Source organism: Cnephaeus nilssonii (assembly GCF_951640355.1).
Source record: "Cnephaeus nilssonii genome assembly, chromosome: 16".
NCBI classification, from domain to species: Eukaryota; Metazoa; Chordata; class Mammalia; order Chiroptera; family Vespertilionidae; genus Cnephaeus; species Cnephaeus nilssonii.
Genome location: NC_137087.1, coordinates 23909472 through 23931426, shown reverse-complemented (window position 1 = coordinate 23931426; position 21955 = coordinate 23909472). Strand labels below are relative to the sequence as shown.

At 37.2% G+C, this 21955-nt stretch overlaps 1 protein-coding gene across 3 annotated transcripts in view; it reads right to left on the bottom strand.

Moving 5' to 3' along the window:
- The window catches only part of CTNNA3 (catenin alpha 3), a 1396025-nt gene that overhangs the window by 16374 nt on the left and 1357696 nt on the right, over positions 1–21955 (bottom strand). For all 3 annotated transcript variants that reach the window (XM_079794118.1, XM_079794119.1, XM_079794120.1), the window contains one exon: positions 11716–11757. In XM_079794118.1, the coding sequence (XP_079650244.1) occupies positions 11716–11757 (42 nt within the window). The remainder of the gene's footprint in view (positions 1–11715; positions 11758–21955) is intronic.

The following is a 21955-nucleotide window of genomic DNA, read 5'->3' as shown; positions in this document are numbered from 1 at the left end:
GAACCAAGAGGTCACCTGCCTGGGTTGCAGGCTCAATCCCCAGTGTAGGGCATGAAGGAGTCAGCTGATCAATGATTCTTTCATCATTGATGTTTCTCTCTGATATCAATAAAAGTATTTGAAAAAATATATTAAATTTTAGATCATTTGTATTTCTATAACATTTATAGATCAGCTTGATAAACTTTATAAAAATGCCTGTGGGGATGTTTACTATGTAGAACAATCTGGATAGAAATGAAACTTAACAATATTGACTCTCAATCTGTGAACATAGTTTAATTTCCTTCAATAATTACTTGTAGTTTTCAGTGTGAACATTTTGTATTTCCAAGTATTTTGGTTTTGATGCTACTGTAAAAGTTATTTTGAAGTTTTTATTATCTGATTTTTCATTATTAATATACAAAAATACAACTAACTTCTTCTTATCTCATTTCTTGCAACATTTATAAGAGTCCACAAATTGTCTCCAGGAAGACTCTAAGGTGCACTTATCTTGTTTGTTTTCCTTCTCTCAGGTTTTATAGTATTCTAATATTTATTGCTGAGTATTTGAAAGTAGTTCTAGGTAACATTTCTTTCAATGCTGTGGTTGCTCATGATAGCAAGGAAAGATTACTTTCGGTTACTAAAAAATGATAGGGAGCCAATGTCCAGATTTATGAACTTAAAAAATATATATGTATATTTTTACATTATTTTGTTGGGTTCATGGAGATTTATAATTGTATTACAGTCTTTTTTGAAAGGCCTCAAATTCTACTTTGTCTGATAGTAACGTAAATTAATTAGCAATCTTTTACTTGTATCTTTATTTAAAGTGTGTCTCTCTAAAGCAGTGGTTCTTAACCTTTCTAATGCCGCTACCCTTTAATGCAGTTCCTCATGTTGTGGTGACCCCCAACCATAAAATTATTTTCGTTGCTACTTCATAACTGTAATTTTGCTACTATTATGAATCGTAATGTAAATATCTGTGTTTTCCAATGGTCTTAGGCAACCCTGCTAGTGGTTCTCAACCTGTGGGTCGCAACCCACAGGTTGAGAGCCGCTGCTGTAGAGCCTAAGACCATTGGAAAACACAGATATTTACATTATGTTTCATAACAGTAGCAAATTTACAGTTATGAAGTAGCAACGAAAATAATTTTATGGTTGGGGGTCACCACAACATGAGGAACTGTAGTAAAGGGTCGCAGCATTAGAAAGGTTAAGAACCACTGCTCTAAAGCATCATACAATATAGTCTTTATTCTACTTATTTTTTTTGGGGGGGGCGCTAATGAAATATTTTATATTATTCAATTGTCCTTCTCTAGTACCTCCTCAGTTATATTTACATTTTGACTATTTTGCTTTAAAATATACTTCTCTGATTTACTAAGATTTAGCATAAAACATTACTTTTACTACTTTTCTATAATGTTGAATCAGACAAAACTACTTATTCCATTTTTACATTATCATCATCATACATTTTAATTATAAACATATTTAAGTATAGTAGGGCAATGATAATGTTACTTTACAGTCAATGTTTATTACTATTTCTCAGATACGTACATTTTTTTCTATTGCATTTACATTTTCCATTTGGAAAAAAAAATTCTTACACCTGAATAGCTTCCTTAAATATTTCTTTTTGAAAATGCCTAATGGTGAGAAATCCCCTCATTTGTTATTTTCTGAAAGATATTATCATTATTTATAGATTGTCAGTTATTTTCTTTCACCTTACTAGTAAATATATCATTTAATTTCCTTCATGCTTTCGTTATTTCTTTTGAAGTCAGTCATCATAAGTTTTCATGAATCTCCTTTAAAGGAAACTGGTCTTTCTTCTCTGGCTGCTCTTATGATTTTAGCTAACTCTTATTATTAGTAGTTTGACTATGTTGGACTTAGTTGTCAGGCTTTTTCTCTTATATCATGCTTTGGATCTACTGAGCCTCAATTTTTTTTTTCTTTGAGGGAAGAGAGAATTATCAATTGATTACATCCTGTGCCCACCCCCACTGGGTATCAAACCCATAACCTGGGTATGTGCCCTGATCTGGAATTGGATCGGCAATGCTTTGGTGCATAGAATAATGCTCAACCAATTAACCACACCAGCCAGGGCAAGCCTCTTGAATTTTTGAGTTGATTTCCTTTCAGTTAGGAAAATAAATTTAGGCACTTACTTTTATACAATTATTTCTTTGAATATTGTTTTTGTCCCCCTTTCTTCTTTATTTTCTGCTTATGCTATGCCTCTTATCTGGCTTTCCTAGTTATTGGTAGAGTAACTGGCTTATCAAAACCCACTGCATTCTAACCAGAAATCGAAATTTTTTTCATTTCAGTGGACATTTCACTCTTTATCTTCCATATATATTCTTAATATTCAAGACTGTGAAAAACCTTTTTCTTCTGAAAACCTATTTTCCCTAGTTTCAAGTAAACCCAGTCTAGTTTATCAATTTACCTCTCAGCTTGCTCTATGTAGGATTTTCCTGTGCAGGATGCCTCTTCCAGATGTTCTTTAAATATTTCAGTTTTAAACTCTTTGTTGCTTTTCTAAGTCTATACCCACTAATGGACTCACAAGGCTATAATTACCATTACTCTGCTTATAATTATGATTCTCAAGCTCTCATTATTACCTGAGCTCTAAAAGTCAGCTTTGACTCACCATTCTCCTTCACCAGTTGCATTTACTAGTAGTCCAATCCTATCTATATCTTTCCTCCTTTACCATCACCACTCTGAGCTAACTTGGACAAATACAATATATTTCTGAGCTCTACTGCTGCATTTTTTGCTCCTCTCTGGGTCCATTCCCTAAAAAAAATGCAAAAATTATCTCTCAAAAAATCCATTTGTTTTACAATACACTGATGGATTTTCATTGACCTTTAAAATGTATCTTCACTTTAAACTTTTTGTTATAGATTACAAAGCCTTGAATAAGATTTGTGTGCCTCTTCCTGCTTAGACAACTTCTTTTTCATAAAGGCCCATCCATATAATGAAATGAAACTGACTAAAATATTTTAGTGTGTAAATATCCCACATATATCACCTCACCTCCAAACCTTGTCATAGCCCTTTCCTCTGCCTGGAAATAATCTCTTCTCATCAGGGAACCTCCTCTTCTTTCCTTAGGTCTCCTGTTAATAATATCAGTTTCTCAGGAAAGTGTTCCATGATCCTGAGACTAGGCCAGATTGCCTTTTCATATGTTGTTATAGCAATCTATTTCTCCTCTAACATTAGACTCATCTTAAAGTCCATGTAGAAAAAAATAGCACTGTCTTTTCATGCTGTATAATTGTTTGAGACATGCTACAGAAGATATTTGGCACAGAAATAAATTCTTTGAGAGAATATTTAAATAAGTTATGGAAATATAAGTATAGAAACCATATGCAAAATACTTTAAAGATGGACTATCTCAATTACTCTTTTCTAATCTGTCCCAAAACAGTATTTCCCAGACATCTATACCCAAGCTCCATCAAACAGGGTTTTTGGCATCTAGGAATGGCACAAAAATCCATGATCAAATTATGCTTCTCAATATTTATATTTAAACATTTCTTTCAACAGTTTTATCAAAAAATTCCCACATTTAGATTAATATCATTCTTAGTTATTTTAAAGTAACATGTCAATAAAAATATGCCTTTTAACCCAAGAATGAAATATTGTTTTTTATAGTTTAAAATAACCTATATTTGTATCCGAACTTCACCATATTCTAGATTTGCAGGCTGGGAAGTTAATTTGCTTCTCTGAGCTTCTGTTTTCTTTTAGTGTAACTACAATTAAAATACTTTTCAGCATGGTCGTTAAGATTAAGCCTGATAACACTTATAGCACACTTAGTTCGAGCTTTACACATACATGTACATAATAAAACTATGATATTTATAAGAGGTGAGGGATAAATAGTACAACTCTCTCCCCTACACACACACACATACACACTTCTCAAATTAGCATGAGTCCAGCTCATCACAATTCTTTTAGTAAGTTTACCGGTCAGGATCCAATAAGGAAAATGGAAACTTCAGGCGTTTCAAACATTAAATTGAATACAGGAAATTGATTATTGTAAGGTAGCCCTCAATTCACCATCAGCATGAACTGATATCATTCCTAGCACTGGAGGAGATGGGAAAGATGGAGCCATGACAAGCAGCTGAAACACCAAAAGGGGATGACTGCTTGCCAATTGTCTCCCATGGGGTAAACCTGGCTGAAAACCAGCCATCAAAAAACCTTGGATAGAGAATGGTTCTGAGAGCAAAGTAACTGTAACTGGCAAAATGAGATTTTTGCATAAGCAAGCACGTTCCCCTCAGTTTCAATATGCCATGGTTTTATTCATGAAATCTCATAGTATTTGCCTTTCCATATCTGTGATTATAATATTGTGTGTGTTTGGAAAAAAAAGTTCACATGTGCTGGCATTCAATCAAGGACATGTTTACACAAAATCAAGTAGTTATTTTCCTACCTCTATTCTTGGTAAAATAAAATATGACAGAGTGATGGCTTCTTTAGGTCTCAAGGCTTTTATACACTTATATTCTTTAAGGTGCTGTCAGACATGCCTCTGCGTCTGAAGATAAATTCTGGTATTTTGCTGGGAAATGGAGCCTACAAGAGTATGGGGATGGTGGTGGTACATAAATAAACTTTTGTTCTTACTTATATACAGGATGGGGCAGAAGTAGGTTTACAGTTGTGAGTGCACAAAACAGAGTTTATTCTTGTATTTTACATACAAAACAAGCCTACTTTTGTGCCACCCTACATATAGAATATACATTGTCTATACTTATGTACAGAATGTGTTTTTCTAATTTTAGGTAAAATGTCAGCTCCCCTGTTGTTTCAAAGTACATCTGAAATTCTGCCTCATGTTGTAAATTTCCTTTGTAACCCAGATTTTTCAAAATCTTTGAAAATTTGACCATGGGGCTTATCATGACACTATACAATACAGTATTGGTCTCTATTTTTTAATTAAAAACTGGATTTCATAATTATCTATTTCATAATTATCTATAAAGTCAGAGCTGCACTGAAAACATGAGTAGCTTTAGACAAATACCACAACAAAATCTATGATAAAGATGCCAGTTTTCTCTCTTATTTTCATATCCTATGCTTCCCATAGTCTCATTCAACTAGTAGACCTTGGTGCTACACCAGCCCCATGCCTGCTTTGGCCCACAGACACTACGATTATGTACTGTGTCAGTGGTTTAAATCTGGGATAAGAAGCAGCAGCATTGACTTACACCATTATTGTTTCATCCACACACTGGAAGGAAAGGGCAGCAGGTAACGAGACAGAACAGTGCTTCAGAAATTACTCCAGGGGAAGCCTGGAGCAACAACATGCTGCTATCTCCGATGTGAGGCAGGGAGTATGTCAGGTGTAAAAATTGCACCTTGCGGAAAACAATTAAAGTGTCTTTAAAACGACTGTCTTCTATTTATCTGAGACTCACAAACTTTATATGTGAGTAAATATAAGAGGTTGAAAAGTGTCTACGATGGGGAAATACTAAAAAGTTCCCTTCTTGATTTTAGTCTCTTATCAAATCAGAAGCTCTCTTATCTTGCCAAAAGTATCTTATAAAACACAAAACAATCTTCCAGAGTCCTCCTACAGATAAGCACAGCTGTCTCCTAGTTCAGGGATGTGATTCACACATATTTCAGAGCAGCTGGTGTTGCTCTCCCAGCTGTTTAGGAAATGGGAAACTTGACTGGCAGCAAGCCCCAACCCCGAAGCAGGAGGTGTCTACACTCACCCCCCAGGCACTGGATCCAGCAGGGAGTAAAAGCATGAAGGCCTGTGTGGTTTTTAATCACTGTGATCTTAGCCTTGGTGGGAATTTAAAGAATTAAGCCCACAGGGTGACTTTAGAGGTGTGTAGGTGTGCTGGGGAAGAGGAGAGAAAGTAAGTAGAGATGAGTCGTTAAAAATATGGACTCTGGCGACTACAAACAAAACAAAAAACTCCCTAAGTCTCAGTTTTCTACTCTGTAAAATGGAAAATCAATAACATTACCTCATAGGACTGCCAAGAGGACAGATTATGTAGCACAACGTATTGTATAAATACTGATTCATTACCATTACTACCATTATCGAGGTTTTGAATACAACATTCCTTTGCCAGTGGTCATTACAAAAGTAAGAGTGAGGAAAGATGAAGTTATAATAATGGCCTCTGTTTTGTAAACTTTTATCTAAGTCATATGCTTTGGACTATTTTCTGTAATTCTAATAACAACCCCGTGAGGTACATACTATTTTTCTAATACATCGAATAAAGTATCTAAGAACTATGATGACTCAGGGAATTTCAGTGTCTTGCCCATGGTCACATAGGCGGTAAGAGGTAAAGCTGGGATTAAACTCCAAATCCCCTGCTCTCAAGAAAAGAAAATGTTTCGTAATTTAGTGAAAAGTCTCTCATTTGGGCTGGTTTTGCTCTGGCTGAGGTCTTCCAACCCATTCTTCTCATTCTATTGATATTTTGTACTGATATATTCCTCCTCTCTATTTAAGGAGTTTTTGTCTTAATCCCCTCAACATTTAACTCTGTTCCTAATCTCCACTCAGTCTAAACCTTGTCCTCCAGAAACTTGTGCCAATTGTGGCTGCACAATATCACCCTACTACAATGTAACTGACTTTTGTGATAAAAACTCCGAATTTATAGGTACATCTCTATATTTGTAAACTCTGGTTTTTTAAGTGTTTATTATATGCTGAACAATGGGCTGAGCGTTATTGTTGGTGTGTTTCCCACTTCAGTTTCCCAGTGTTTTCTCTTTTTAACCTCACCATTCCATTTTAAACATTATGGGTCCAAGGAATGCAACAATGTAATCGCAATAACACAGTGGTCACAAAGACAGAAGAGGGCTGTCCTCTAGATGAAAGCTTTTGACCTTGGGGTCCAGACACACTGGTGTATTTCAATTACTTGTGATATGTGTCACAAGGTCCATAATTTGGAGGTAATAATAATAGGTCAAATACTGAAGTTGGAGAATGACTTACTGTTTTCTCACAAATTACAGTGGCTTCAAGGTTATCCCTCTAATTATATCCTTTCACTCACATGCATTCTGATATACTTCCTGGAGTGTGAAAGGAAAGAGAAGAGCTAAAGCTAGTTTCCTAGTAATCAAGCTAGAAGCCTACTTTATCAATACAGTGTTCAGTGAAGTGGAGCTGCTCATAAGAAATATGTTCTGCAGGAGAATGAGTGTCACGGCAGAAAAACAAAAATAAAACTTACAAGTTTGAGATACTCTTCCCTAGGAACTAAAGACTGAGGCTAAGCAGGTTCCTCTCCTTCAAAGATGTTTCCATAGTAACAATATGAACTAGCTATACAGCCATTTTAATAAGAATCAAGATTTGAGGTCTACATTATTTTTAGTAATCTCTATCTTACACAACATCTTTTATGGCAGATACTAGTGGTGGAGTATCCAATAGGCATTCCCCCATTCTTCCTTGAAAACTGAACACTAATTTTGTTCAGAAATTTACCCAACCTTGAGGGATTAAATCCTGATTAGTCTATTACCATTTATAACTGATTGGTCTAGGGCAGTGGTCGGCAAACTCATTAGTCAACAGAGCCAAATATCAACAGTACAACGATTGAAATTTCTTTTGAGAGCCAAATTTTTTAAACTTCTTCTAATGCCACTTCTTCAAAATAGACTCGCCCAGGCTGTGGCATTTTGTGGAAGAGCCACACTCAAGGGCCGCATGTGGCTCGAGAGCCGCAGTTTGCCGACCACGGGTCTAGGGGTATTTCATGTGACCCTGTCCTGACCAACTAGAAGGGTAAAATCTGCTGGGGGTGGATCTGATGAAGATTCATTTATAATAAATGACCATGTCATATAAAAAGAAAGCTCCTTTTTTACGTCTTAAAAAGTAGTTATATAAAAACATGAAATTTGGAGCTACTGCATCTATACTGAACATATAAGGGATCACAAAATATAGATGATGATAGAAGGAAATATGGAAAGAATTCAAGTATAATGGATTATAGTATACCTGGAACAACCATTATCTGGACTTATGGTTTAAATCATGGATTGTAAATTTTGTCACCTACAATCAAAAGCACTCATCTTTTCAAATCCTGCCGCCACTTCTCTATGCTCAGCCAAAAACAGTTCCGTTGAAGATGATGCCATCGGTGTCCTAGCTGATAATCCATATTCTGACCATCTTGGAAACATTGGTTGTATCTACATCCCTCCAGCATTATTTGTTCAAGAACATAAGGACACTCCTTGTAGGGTTCTCAACTATGGGTACTCCGTTATTGCATTGACTTCTTTTTGATCATGTATTTACTTAGCATGACCACTCCATTTGCTATTGCTCACCTACACCTAGTATTATTCTTCTGCCTCCACAATTTTAATCCCAAATATTTTACCTATGGAACCACACCACACTCTCTAATTCCTATCTGTTTCCAACTCTAAAATCCATGTTTAAAGCAGTCTGTAACTCCAATGAAAACAGTGGCTACAGGTATGCATCCAATCAACATGGTATTGAGTTTCGTTCAACAATACTGTGAGAAAGAAACAAAAACATGGTCATTGGAAGTCACTAAAAAAGGAAAGGATACAAATTATGGGAGAATGGAAAGAGGTCAAGGCACAGTGTTTCATTGAAGAACAAAGACAAGCTCACTTGTGAATGAAACGAGATTAGGTACCAGTGGGTCAGGGTTTTCACGTTGGATAGACATTGATTGGGGACGAATAAAAGATAATCATTCATTTTATGGAGCTGTGTGATTTTTTTAGAGCAGCAACTGAGGCCTAGCATTGCAGAACGGTAGATCTCACCACCTAATAGAATCACAGCATCACCGAGAGGGAAGAGACTGGCAAGTAAAATGTAGCAATGCCCGAAGAGTTACACATTTTTTAGAGCACATGTGCATGCCTTTCCTGTGCATCCCCATAAGAAGCCCAAATCACAAGAGGTGTGCAAGCCAGGGAAACTTGTTATTCCTGTCAATATAATACCATATATGTTATACTTGGGTTGTTCAGACCTAGGAAATTCTGGCTACAACACTAGCCTTTTGTTCTAAGAATATATCTTTGAGCATATATCTTTTATTCTTCAACATAATCTACCATTCAAAGGAAGAATACAGTGTTTTTTCCAAGGGCATGATAAAATATATTTTTCTAGGATCCCTTTACTTTGAGGATTCTCAGGAATTAATCTATCAGTTCTATGAAGATAATGTATATTAACTTGCATTTGTATTTTCGCTCATGGTTTTGCTTATAATTATGTCATGTTTCTGAATTGTTCTCTTTTAAGATATCTGGTAATTATGCCTGATTGTGTTAATTTATTTGAATTATTCAGAAGAAATTACAAAGTAACTTATCCTGTGCTAGAATTTTGGCAAATTGGAGATTCTTGTTTTCCATTTTACAGAATTTTTATTCAAAATGTTATTGCAGGTAAGGATCGCTTCATTTAACAATGCTACAAAGCAGCTAAAGTAATGCTAAATTTACCTGATGATAATATTATCATAGTTTTTAATGATTTTATCCTTTCAATTCAAAAACAACATAATAATAAGGTAGCTTTATATATTGAGTATATCTCAGTGTTGTAGTAATATATATAGAAATGTTTAAAAATGTCTGAAAATGTTTGAGTTAACTTTCCTGAAACGTACAGCATGATATTAAGGACACATACCCCACTGCCCTAAACGTGTGTATCCCATAGATCCCATAGATAAGGATTTGAACTTTGATTTTTGACTTAGAGTGACGTACTTTCCCCAGATATGTACCCACAAGTGCACACCCTGATTGATAACCACATGTAGCCCCTCGTCCTGTTAAGATTAACATGTGTGCATTGATGTAATTCATTGATAGCCAGCCACCTGAACTGCTGCGGGTGAAAACAGGCTTTAAAAACGGGTCCTGACCAGTTGACAGTGCTCGCCTTTCAAGACAGCCACAAAGGCATGTCCTTCTGCCAGTCCAACAGAGGGCGCCGCTCCCTGCCAGAGGACAGAAGAATGGCTAGTACATCCAGATCGGGTGAGGAACACAGTCATCCGGACCAGCCCAACTGCCGAACCCCAGAGGACACCACCACCGGGATCCCGTTAAGCCTGTACCCGCAGCATCAGGAACTTTTGTGAGTAATAAAATGCTGTGTGATTTGCAACTGCATATGTTTCTATGTGGTGTAATTCCTCCGGCAGTTAATTAAATTACTTTGTGTATGCTTAAAACTGAAACTAAGATTTTTGGTCTTTTCAGTCCTAAGCCTACTCTTGGTCCTGCTTGTGTAGAGCACTCTCTTGGCTAGTAACTACTTAAATGTCCCAACACCTGCAAGGTTACGCTTATCTCAAGGGATGCCTACGGATAACACTGCAGATCCTTTTCCGGCATCTACTTGGGACACTCAAGGTCATGAACAACATCCATTCTAACTTATGGGAAAGCTTTTGAACTGAATAGAATAACCTAAGGATATCTCCAGTGGGTGAACTATGGGTAATATGCAATCAATTTATAGCTCAGCCTTCATGAATGTTCATTAAAGGAATGACAGCATGACAGAGTATATCTTTTCCTCGCCCCCTGAAATTTCAACAAGTTAACCAACTATAATTCAACAAAAAAATTCCTGCTCAACACAGAGGCACCCCTGAGAGACCTGTGCAATGAAACATCTAAAGGTGAATAAACGGGGACACTAGAAGGGAGGAAAGTGTAGACAACCCACAGACACACCCAGAAGCTTGTGATTCGGCCCAGAGAGTGGAGAAAGGCAGAGGTAGCACTTCCTTCAGCCTGGAGGAACAGAGAGCTGCGGATGGGGGGCGGGGGGAGAGAAGGGCAGCGCAACCCAGCAGGGTGGAGCAGCAAGAGAGTGAAACACCACAACCCAGCTTCACAATGTCAGGCCGGGTGGTGGTGTTTCACACAAATGCAACCACAGAGCCCTGCCACCACTTGGACTCCCAAAACTCACTTCTTGTTGCCCTTGCAGTCAGGTCCAGAAACACATTATCTGTAAACCAAGTGCTGATACAGTAGAATTGCTGTTTCCCTCTGTGACTGATCCCCAGGAGAGGTTCTTGGGGCAGGATCCTCCGAGGTCACAGGTTGCCATTACAGTGAGGGGAAAACAAACTCCACCCCCAAGCAGCTCAGTTGTACTGTCTCACAGAAGCCACAGAGGGGAGATTTAAGACTGGGATACCACAGAGGTAAAAATTTTGTGATCCAGCGCCATCTACTGGAAAATAGTAGAAAGACCTCTTCAGAGATAAATGCATAAGCAAAGTAAGACAGAAAATACCATGAAGAACCACAGTAATGACAATGACCCAAAAGAAAATATTAGTGATATCAAAGATAGGAATCAAGAAATGATGAAGAGGGAGACCTAAGCATAAAGAAAAGTGAAAGAGCTCAATAAGACCTATCTGACTCCATGAGAAAAAGCAATATTAGAATTATAGGCATTGCAGAGGAGGAAGAGAGGGAGCAGGGAATGGAGTCTATTAAAATAAATAGTGGAGGAGAACTCCCCAAAATTATGGAAAAAAACTGGATCCTCAAATCCAAGAAGCAAGGAGAACACCTACTTACCTCAATCCAAAGAGGCCCTCTCCAAGGCACTTGGTATTGAAGCTGTCAAAAAATTAATGACAAAAAATTCTTAAAGCATCCAGGGAAAAGAAGGAAGTGACCTACAAAGGAAAACTCATCAGAATTTCATCTCACTTCTCAGCAGAAACTCTACAAGCCAGAAGAGAATGGAATCAAATATTCAAAGGTCTGAAAGAAATTACCAGCTACAAATAATATATCCAGCAAAATTATCCTTTAAATATGAAGGAGAAATAAAGATGTTCCCAGACATATAGAAGCTGAGAGATTTTATCTCCAGAAAACACCATTGCAGGAAATGCTCAAGGGAGTAATTCTACTTAAAACAAAGAACATTAAGTCACAACACTACGAGTAAGATCAGCATAAACAGGGATAATTTGTGATAACAAAAACATAAAAGGGAACAGGGCTGGGGGATGGGGGAGGGTTGGTCAAACTGGCAAAGGAAGATGAAGATCAGATGCACTGAAAAGGAAAAACACTATGGAATATATGCAACTTCACTTTTTATAATCCTATTGGTAACCACACACACAAATCCCCAAACCAGGACAAATAGCTTTTAAAAAAGAGGAAACAGGAACAAAACAAAAATAAGACAGAAACATAAATGAAAAGAACCAATGGAGTCACAGGGCTACCAGAAAACAAAAGATAAAATGGCTATAAGTAATCCTCATAGATCAATAATCACCTTAAATGTAAATGGTCTGAATTCACCAATAAAGAGGCACAGAGTAGTAGAGTGGATCAGAAGACAAAACCCAACCATATGCTGCCTACCCAAGACACATCTAAGCTGCAAAGACAAAGGTAGATTCAAAGTAAAAGGGTGGAAAATGATTCATCACAGAAAAGCAGATGTAGCCATATTTATGTCTGACAAAATAGATTTCAAGATAACAAGAGACAAACACTTTATAATGATAAAGAGAACACTATATAAAGAAAACATAAAACTTCAGAATATATATATATATACACACACACACACACACATATATATATACATATACACATATATGTGTGTGTGTGTGTATATATGTGTATATATATATATATGTGTGTGTGTGTGTGTGTGTGTGTGTATATATATATATATATATATATATATATATATCCCCAACTAGGAAGCACCAAAAAATATAAAATAAGTACTCACAGACTAAAGGGAGAAACATATCAAAACACAATCATAGTTGGGGACTTTAATACTCCATTGACAGCTCTATACAGATCAACCTAACAGGACAATAAAGAAATATTGGTCTTAAATTTAAAACTAAACCAAATGGGCATGATTGACATTTATAGAACCTTGCATCCCATAATATCAGATTATACCTATATTCTTCTCCACTGCACATGGAACATTCTTAAGGGTAGACCTAGTGTCAACAAATTCAAAAAGACTGAATTTATGCCAAGCATGTCCTCTGACCTGACCACGATGCTTAGAAATTAGAAATTTACTGCAAAAAGGAAGTAAAGAAACCCCAAAATATGTGGAGATTAAACAACATACTATCAAAAAATGACTGGGTCAAAGAAGAAACAAAAGATGAGATCAGAAGATATATAGAGACAAATGAGAGTGACAGTACAACATATCAAAACTTCTGGGATGCAGCGAAAACAGTAATAAGAGGGAAGTGTTATACATTATTGGCCTATATCAATAAACAAGATAAATCCAAAAGTAAACTACCTAACATCACATTTCAAAGAACTAGAAAAAGAATAAAAGCAACCCAAAGTCAGTAGAAGAAAGGAAGTAATAAAAATTAGGGCAGAATTGAATGAAATAGAGAACAAAGCGACTATACCAAAAATTAACAAAACAAAGAGCTGGTTCTTTGAAAAGATTAATAAAATTGACACCCTCACCCAGACTCACTAAGGAATAAAGGGAAAAGATATAAACAAAATCAGAAATGAGAAGTTACTTCTCTACAGACATCACAGATGTACAAAGGATAATACTAGAATACTATGAAATACTATATGCCACCAAATTTAATAACCTGTAAGAAATGGATAATGAAACAGGAATTTTGGGGGGTGAAAAAGACAGGTTTTAGGAAATTGTATAAATTAAGGGGACCATGGAGGAAGCACAGGGCTGCAGAGCAGCAGAAGGTACATTTCCATAGAATAGGGGGAGCTGAAAAGCTGCAACAGGTACATTTCCATAGAAGGAGGGAGCTGGGAACAGCAAAAGGTCTATATTTACAAAATAAACTTAAGGGAGTCCTTCATCCAGAAGGAGAGGAAGAAAGCCCAAAAGGAGTAGGAAAACAATAAGGAAGGAGGCGGGGAGAACCTCACATGTCCCATGTGAGGTTCAACCTTTGCGCCCAGGAGTTACTATAGTAACCAGTCTAAGGGAATAGTGACCAATCAGAGGGGATATCAAGGCACCAGGATCTGCAGCCTTTATAAGCCATAGGGAAAAATAACTCAGTGGGACCGTTTTCCCCTCCCCATGTGGGAGTCTGTACTTGTTCTTCAATAAATCTTCACCTTTGCTATACTACCCTGTGTCTGTAGATTCATTCTTCGACTCCGACAGACAAAGAATCCAGGTTCCAGTCCAGGGGAACACCATGTGTTCTAGTCCAAAAATTCCATATCAGTAAGTTCCTAGAAATATATAACCTTCCTAGACTAAATCATGAAGAGTTGGAAAATCTAAATAGATCGATCTGCAGTGAGGAAATTTAAACAACCATCAAAAACCTACCCCCCCCCCAAAAAAAAAAAACACACAACAACAACACACACACACACAAAAAAAAACACAACAAAAACCATGTCCAGGGCCAGATAGCTTCACTAGTGAATTCTACCAAATGTTCAAAGAAGATTTAAAACCTATTCTTCTCAAACTCTTCCAAAAAATTGAAGAGAAGGCAATACTTCCTAACACAGTGGTCGGTAAACTCATTAGTCAACAGAGCCAAATATCAACAGTACAACGATTGAAATTTCTTTTGAGAGCCAAATTTTTTAAACTTCTTCTAATGCCACTTCTTCAAAATAGACTCGCCCAGGCTGTGGTATTTTGTGGAAGAGCCATATTCAAGGGACTAAAGAGCCGCATTTGGCTCGTGAGCCGCAGTTTGCCGACCACTATCTAACACATTCTCTGAGGCCAATATAACCCTGATAACACAAATAAAACTACAATATACCTGATGAATACAGATGCAAAAATCCTAGCAAATCAATTACAATAGTATATCAAAAAGTAATTATCATGATCAAGTGGGGTTTATTCCAGGGGCACAAGGATGGTTCAACATATGCAAATCAATAAATGTAATACACCACATATAGATGGACAGATAATTTTTGACAAGGGAGCCAGAAACTCATAATGGAACAAAGATAGTCTCATCAATAAATAGTGCTGGGGAAACTGTAAAACCACATGGAAATGAATGAAACTGGATTACAGTTTCTCCCCAGATATAAAAATTAACTCAAAATGGATTAAAGACCTAAACATAAGACCCAAGACAATAAGTTACATAAAAGAAAATATAGGTACCAAACTTTTGGACCTTGGTCATAGAGGAGAACATTTTATGAACTTGACCCCAAAGGCAAGGGAAGAAAAGGCAAAAATAAAATGAGTGGGACTATATCAAACTAAAAAACTTCTGCGCAGCAAGAAAAACTGACAACAAAACACAGAGACAGCCAACCAGATGGGACACGATATTGCCAAACAGTAGTTCCAACAAATGTTTAATTTCCAAAATATATAAAGAACTCATGAAACTCAGTACCAGAAAAACAAACAACCTAGTCAAAAAGTGGGCAGAGGACCTGAAAATACACCTCTCCCTAGAAGATACATGAACAACCAATAGATATATGAAAAGATGTTCAATCTCACAGGCAATTAGGAAATCAAAAGTACCATGACATACCACCTTACACCAGTTACAGTGGCCATTATAAGCAAGACAGGCAAAACAATTGTTGGAGAGGTTGTGGAGAAACTGCTGGTGGAATGTACACAGGTACAACCATTATGAAAAGCAATCTGGTGATTTCCTCAAAAATTTAAGAATAGAGCTACCATAGGACCCAGCAGTCCCTCTCCTGGGCATATACCCAAAAAACTCGAAATTGTGTACAGTATTCACAAAGATATATGCACTCCTATGTTTATTGCAGCATTATTCACAGTGGCCAAGACACGGAAACAACCAGTGTCCTATAATAGAAAACAGTATAAAGAAGATGTGGTGCATGTACACAATGGAATGCTACTCAGCCAAAAGAAAGGATGAGATAAAACTATTTGCAACAACGTGGATGGACGTTAAGAACTAGATGATTTCACTGATAGGTGGTGTATAAAACTGAAATTCGTGAACACAAACAGCAGTGTGCTGTTGCCAGAGGGAAGGGGTCCTAATATAAGGTGACTTTGTGTGGTGAGCAACAGTGCAATATACAGATCTTATAATATATAAATTCACACCTGAAACTTACATGCTCATCTTGACCAATGTCACCCCAAATCAATTTAATAAATATTTTTAGAAGTTGATAGTTTTACAACACAAAAAGTAAAATATCAATCCTGCTTCTTTGTCCAGATACCTGATACATCTTGGCCTCAGGCTTATAATTTATTGTCCAAAATGTTCACTCACCAGAAAAGGCAATGACTATGTCCACTTGTCTCATTATAATAGTAAAACTTTGTTTAGAGAGTGTACAACTAGATTTAGAAGGGAGACTACTTTAGTTGTTCAAATCTAAATTCAATAAGAACTAAACATTGATTAGTATTGTCAATTTATTTAAATTAGCTCTTAGTATCTGGGATTAATGAAGTTAGAGTGCAGATGTATACTATACATGTCAGAAACATTTTGGTCAAATAACTGTTTCAAATATATACAAATTATGTACCTAAACTTATTCATTAAACAGTAAAGTAGTTTTAACATCATGAAAGGGACTACATCTAGAGATTTCTGATGCCATCATGCTATTCTGAATTCCCCACTTCTCTCATTTGGATCAGCTGAAGTAGGCATCATTGCTGAACATGCCTGTAACTTCAACCAACATATACTGAAGTGTTTCACATCTCTAACTTCAGCCCTGACCTCTCTTTCGGGTTCCATTATCATATCTCCAATTATGTCTTAGACATTTACATATGGATTTGCTTTAATAACCACAAATAAACCCAAATCTAAATCCCTATATTCTCCCTATGTAGACAGAATAATGGTTAACAGTGACTAAACCATCCTACATAATAAAATGGTAATATGTAAATTACCATCACTCCGCTACGCCCACGATTGGGCCAGCAGGAGGCGCAGGGGGCGGGACTCAGGGTGGCCGGGGTAGCTGATTGGGCCAGCAGGACCCTGAGCTCGCGGCGCCAGTGGCATTAAAATTTCAGTTTTATACACCAGTGGCGCCGCGAGCTCAGCGTCTGTGCCATGGCTGCGCCGGAGGCTTTCAGAAGGCCTGGTGCACCAGCGGATAGACAGCCAGCTCCCCCGCGATCAAAAGCCAAAACGGGGGAGCTGGCTGTCTGTCTGCTCCGGCACAAGGCCTTTCGAAAGCCTCCGCCGCGCCGGAGGCTTTCGGAAGGCCTGGTGCACCAGCGGATAGACAGCCAGCTGGTGCACCAGATGCATGATTAAATCATGCACTGGGCCTCTAGTATTTTATAGAAAAGGCCTATGCTCAAACCTTGTTCTGCCACTTCTTAACTGCATGAATTCAGGTGATTTATTATAAATCTCTATGTGCCTCTGTGTTTTTTTTATCTGAAAAACAGGTATAATAATTGTATCTAACAAAGTTGACATGACAAAAAATATATATATTAAAAACTTAGAAGAATACCTGGAATGGAGCATGCACGATATGTAAATGTTTCACTACTAATATAATGGCCCCCAAATCTGTGTCAATTTTGCTCATAGTCACCAAAATATATTCATTCTATCTCCTAAATTTCTCTTAAAGCTAAATCTCCTTCTTAGAATTTACATCACTTCATTAATTTAAGTCAATGTCCCTTTTATGTGAACCATTGAAATAGCCTCTTATTAGTTCCCTAGAGTTTCCTCCCCCCCCCCCCTTTCTTTAATGTACTCTTCAAACTGTACACGGAATTATCTTTCTAAAATATAATTCAAATAATTATTCTCCTGCTTTACAAACATCATTGCAGGATACCATAGAGTGAACTTATGAGTACTGAGCATGTCATATTTTCAAGTAACTACACCTATCTTATTTTCCACCGGTCCAACCTTTACTTTTTTTTTTTTTTCTCATTGCATTAAGTGAAAACCATGCTCCTATGCCTTATGGATGTTTGCCTATATCCCAAGAGTTTTTCTGGAATTGTTCCTTATTCTACAAGATTCAGCTGAATTATCCTATAATTCTCTAGTGAGATGGAAATCATTCCCCCTGTTCCATGCTTCCCTTTCGGGTGGAGACTACCACTAATTTCTTTGTGCTCTCTACATTACTCTGCACTTACTTCAATTGTAGCACTTGCCCGGATCCTCACTGGGAAAACAGAGATAAGAAACTAAAGATGTAGGATAAAGCAAACTCTAATTTTATTTGGTTGTTGGCTCCCGTTTAAGTGATAATTACAGTTTTTAAAGACCCGAGAAAGAGGATTAATACTTCTTTGATTGCATGGGTCTAAAAAATCATGACACTTTGCGAGCATGTTTTTGCCATGCTAGAATAACCAAAATAAAGAGTGGAAGAGAAATTCTTACTTAACCAAAGTAGATTCAGATTTACTGTCCTATATCAAAAGAAAACACATGTATGGGCTCTTTTAATGTTGCCTAAATAGAAACCAAGAATATTTAAAAAGCAAAAAGGATGCTAATTAAAAATACTTCAAAGAATGTTGAAATATTTTTAAGGTAAACAATGTCCTTGAGCAGTCTCACTAAGAGTTCTATAATTAAGGCAATAAAGTTATCCTTGGGGTGAGCTTGGAAAATGAATAACCCTCTGAATTTAGTTGAATGCTGTATTCTAGAGTATTTGACTCCATTAAAACTGGAATCTGAATGTTCTGTTCCACTTTCCTAACTTAAACACTTAAAAACTTTCCATACTTAAATATGCTTCATAAACCATCTGGAACCAAAATAAGTCTGAGTTTAACTAATGACACCAGGAAGAGCATATATAATTAGTTCCGCATTCCTCAGCAGAATTTGGTCCTCCCTTGTATCAGAGAGATGATGCAAGACATGACTCATGTCATGAAATGAATGTTCACCTCTATAACCTTGAGACTGTTTATTGGAACTAATGAGGCAGTAAGATGATTAGAGGCTTAAAGTGAATGGTAAAGGCTCTATAGAAGCAAGTCTGATTTAGTAACCTTTTTATCTGTGGATTTTCCAAAGGTTTTATCTAATGATCTTCCTGGACCCCAACCCTGAATTTATTTAACTTATGTGTCAGTGTCCATATATCCTCACCTTTTAGGTCTTGCTCACCCCAAAACCTGTAAAAACACAGGAGCTGATAAGGCATCATTGCCAGGTAGCTCACTGGCTTGGCATTGAGTCCATTTACCTGCCAGCATGTTACTAACTTTGCCCCTTAGATTCCTTAGAACTGTGCTCTGATTTCTCATATGTTACTAGCAGCCAACATAGAAGAGTAGAAAGCAATTTCTAACCACAAGTCAAGAGACTAAGTTTAATATTCATTATACTGAATAACTTTATTCTAGTTACTTTACTTTTCTGAACTCAAATTTGTTTGTGCAGAATAGGGATTGGGTTGGATGATTTATAACGTCCCATCTAGTTTAACAATGCTAAGTCTTAATTACTAACTTTTCTCTAGGTCCTCCCACAGGCACTTGAAAATCGTGAAAGGTTCTATCAGTGACTAGATTATTTTCCTTAAATTCTGTTCTCCCCATACTTAGTTTCTTGGTATATGCAGATTATCTGCCTAACCACATGTTATGAACTAAATTATGTCCCCTAAAAATTAATATGTTGAAGCTCTAACTTACAGTGTGACTATATCTGTAGATAAAATCTTTAGGATGTAATTTAAGGTTAAATAAAGAATTTGTGATCCCAGATGTTGACACAGGAGTCTGCCCAACTCGCCTTCTCCCACGGACACACCAAATCTGCAGCTTCACATAAAGTAATTCCCTCTGAAAGAAATCCAGACAGCTGAATAATTCCTACATCTCTGGTAGATGATGAAAGTTTGACACACTCATCATAAACCACACCCCTACCACAGAGACACAATCAGGAGGGACCTCACCACTCATAGCTTCTCCCTGAGGAGTGAAGGCTTTGGATCTAATATCTACTGCCCCAACTTTTAAGACGCCTACCTGAGGGATACCAAACACCTAGCTCTAAAAGCCAATGGGGCTTGGATCCATGAGCCCCAGACTATAGCTAATAAAGAGACAGTACTTAAGGACTTGCAAGGACTCACTCTGATTATCCCACCAGGGCTCAGTGCAGAAGGAGCAAACAGAAAAAAATATATTTCAGGCCTTTCCTGAAAAAGGCCTATTTGCATACTTCAAAAGCTAGTGCCTGAGGGTCAGACTTCTAATTTAATGCACATCTAGGCCTTGAGGTGACTGAGTTCCTTCCCAGAAACTGGGAGGCCAATGATCACTGATTTTACATTCTTCATCTGGCCCACTCCAGGTCCCTGCAGGCTCTCTGGAGCAAGCATGTCAAACTCATGGCCCACAACGAGTATTTTTGTGTCCCAGCCAATATAACGGTACATAAGAAACATTTTAATAAAAAATTAATAACTTAATTTTTACAATATCCTGTTATACATAATTATTGATAACTACAACGTTCATTAATGACTGATTACTATAATCGTGTTGCATTCATTTCCCTTAACGTGCCTTATGCGCAGGCGCACCATTTCTCTCCACTAATACTAGCAGTTTCTCTACACTAATTTTAGCAGCCAATTGCAATGTCTTTAGTCTTGGACTGACTTGTTCGGTGTACAGGAAATACTTCGCTTTTGGTGAACAAGAAAAATAGGTTTATGTGCGTTATGCTTATTTGTGCAGTTATTCAGTGTCTGGTAAGTTAATGTTCAAGAAAAGAATATGTTCTATTACTTTATGTTAATGATTACTCATTTATTTCAGCCCTTTGTATTCAGCATGTCTCTATTGTGGCCCACATAAACTTCAACCTTGTTCATTTGGCCTGTGTTAGCCTTTGAGTTTGACATGCTTGCTTTGGAGGGCTCGTGTATGTGCCTGGCACTGGCTTTTGCAGCTGCCACCAGAGGACAAAGCACCCGATTACCTGGGTCTGGTGAACAGTGGAGATTGCATTTCTAGGTCCCACAAGTCCTGGCAAAGAAACATTTCTTAACCCACAAAATACCTGCAAATAGCCAAAGTAATATCTTGGGGGGGGGGGGGTGCGGCGGAGCTGAAGGCATCATATTACCTGACTTCAAATTATTTTACAAAGCTATACTAATAAGAATGTATGGCATTGCTATAAAAACAGACATAAAACCAAAACCGGTTTGGCTCAGTGGATAGAGCGTCGGCCTGCGGACTGAGAGGTCCCGGGTTCGATTCCGGTCAAAGGGCCCGTACCTTGGTTGCGGGCACATCCCCAGTGGGAGGTGTGCAGGAGGCAGCTGATTGATGTTTCTCTCTCATCGATGTTTCTAACTCTCTATCCCTCTCCCTTCCTCTCTGTAAAAAATCAATAAAATATATTTTAAAAAAAAGAAAACAAAAAACAGACATAAAGATCGATGAAACAGAATGCTCCAAGATATAAACCCATGCATATCTAGTCAATTAAATTATGACAAAAGTGACAAGACTATACGGGGGGCGGGGGGGGAAATGGAATTTACAGTCTCTTCAAGAAATGATAGTGGGAAAACTGGACAGCTACAAAATAATAAAATTGAACAATCTTACACAATACAAACTCAAAATGACTGAAGGCTTAAACATAAGACCTTGAAATCATGAACTCCTTAAAGAAAATAAGGCTATAAGCTCCTTGACTTTGGTTTTGGCCATTTTTCTTTTGGGTTTGACAACAAAAGCAAAGGGGCAATAAAAGAAGAAAATCAATCACTGGGACTACATCAAACTAAAACCTTCTACACATTAAAGAAATCATCAACAAAA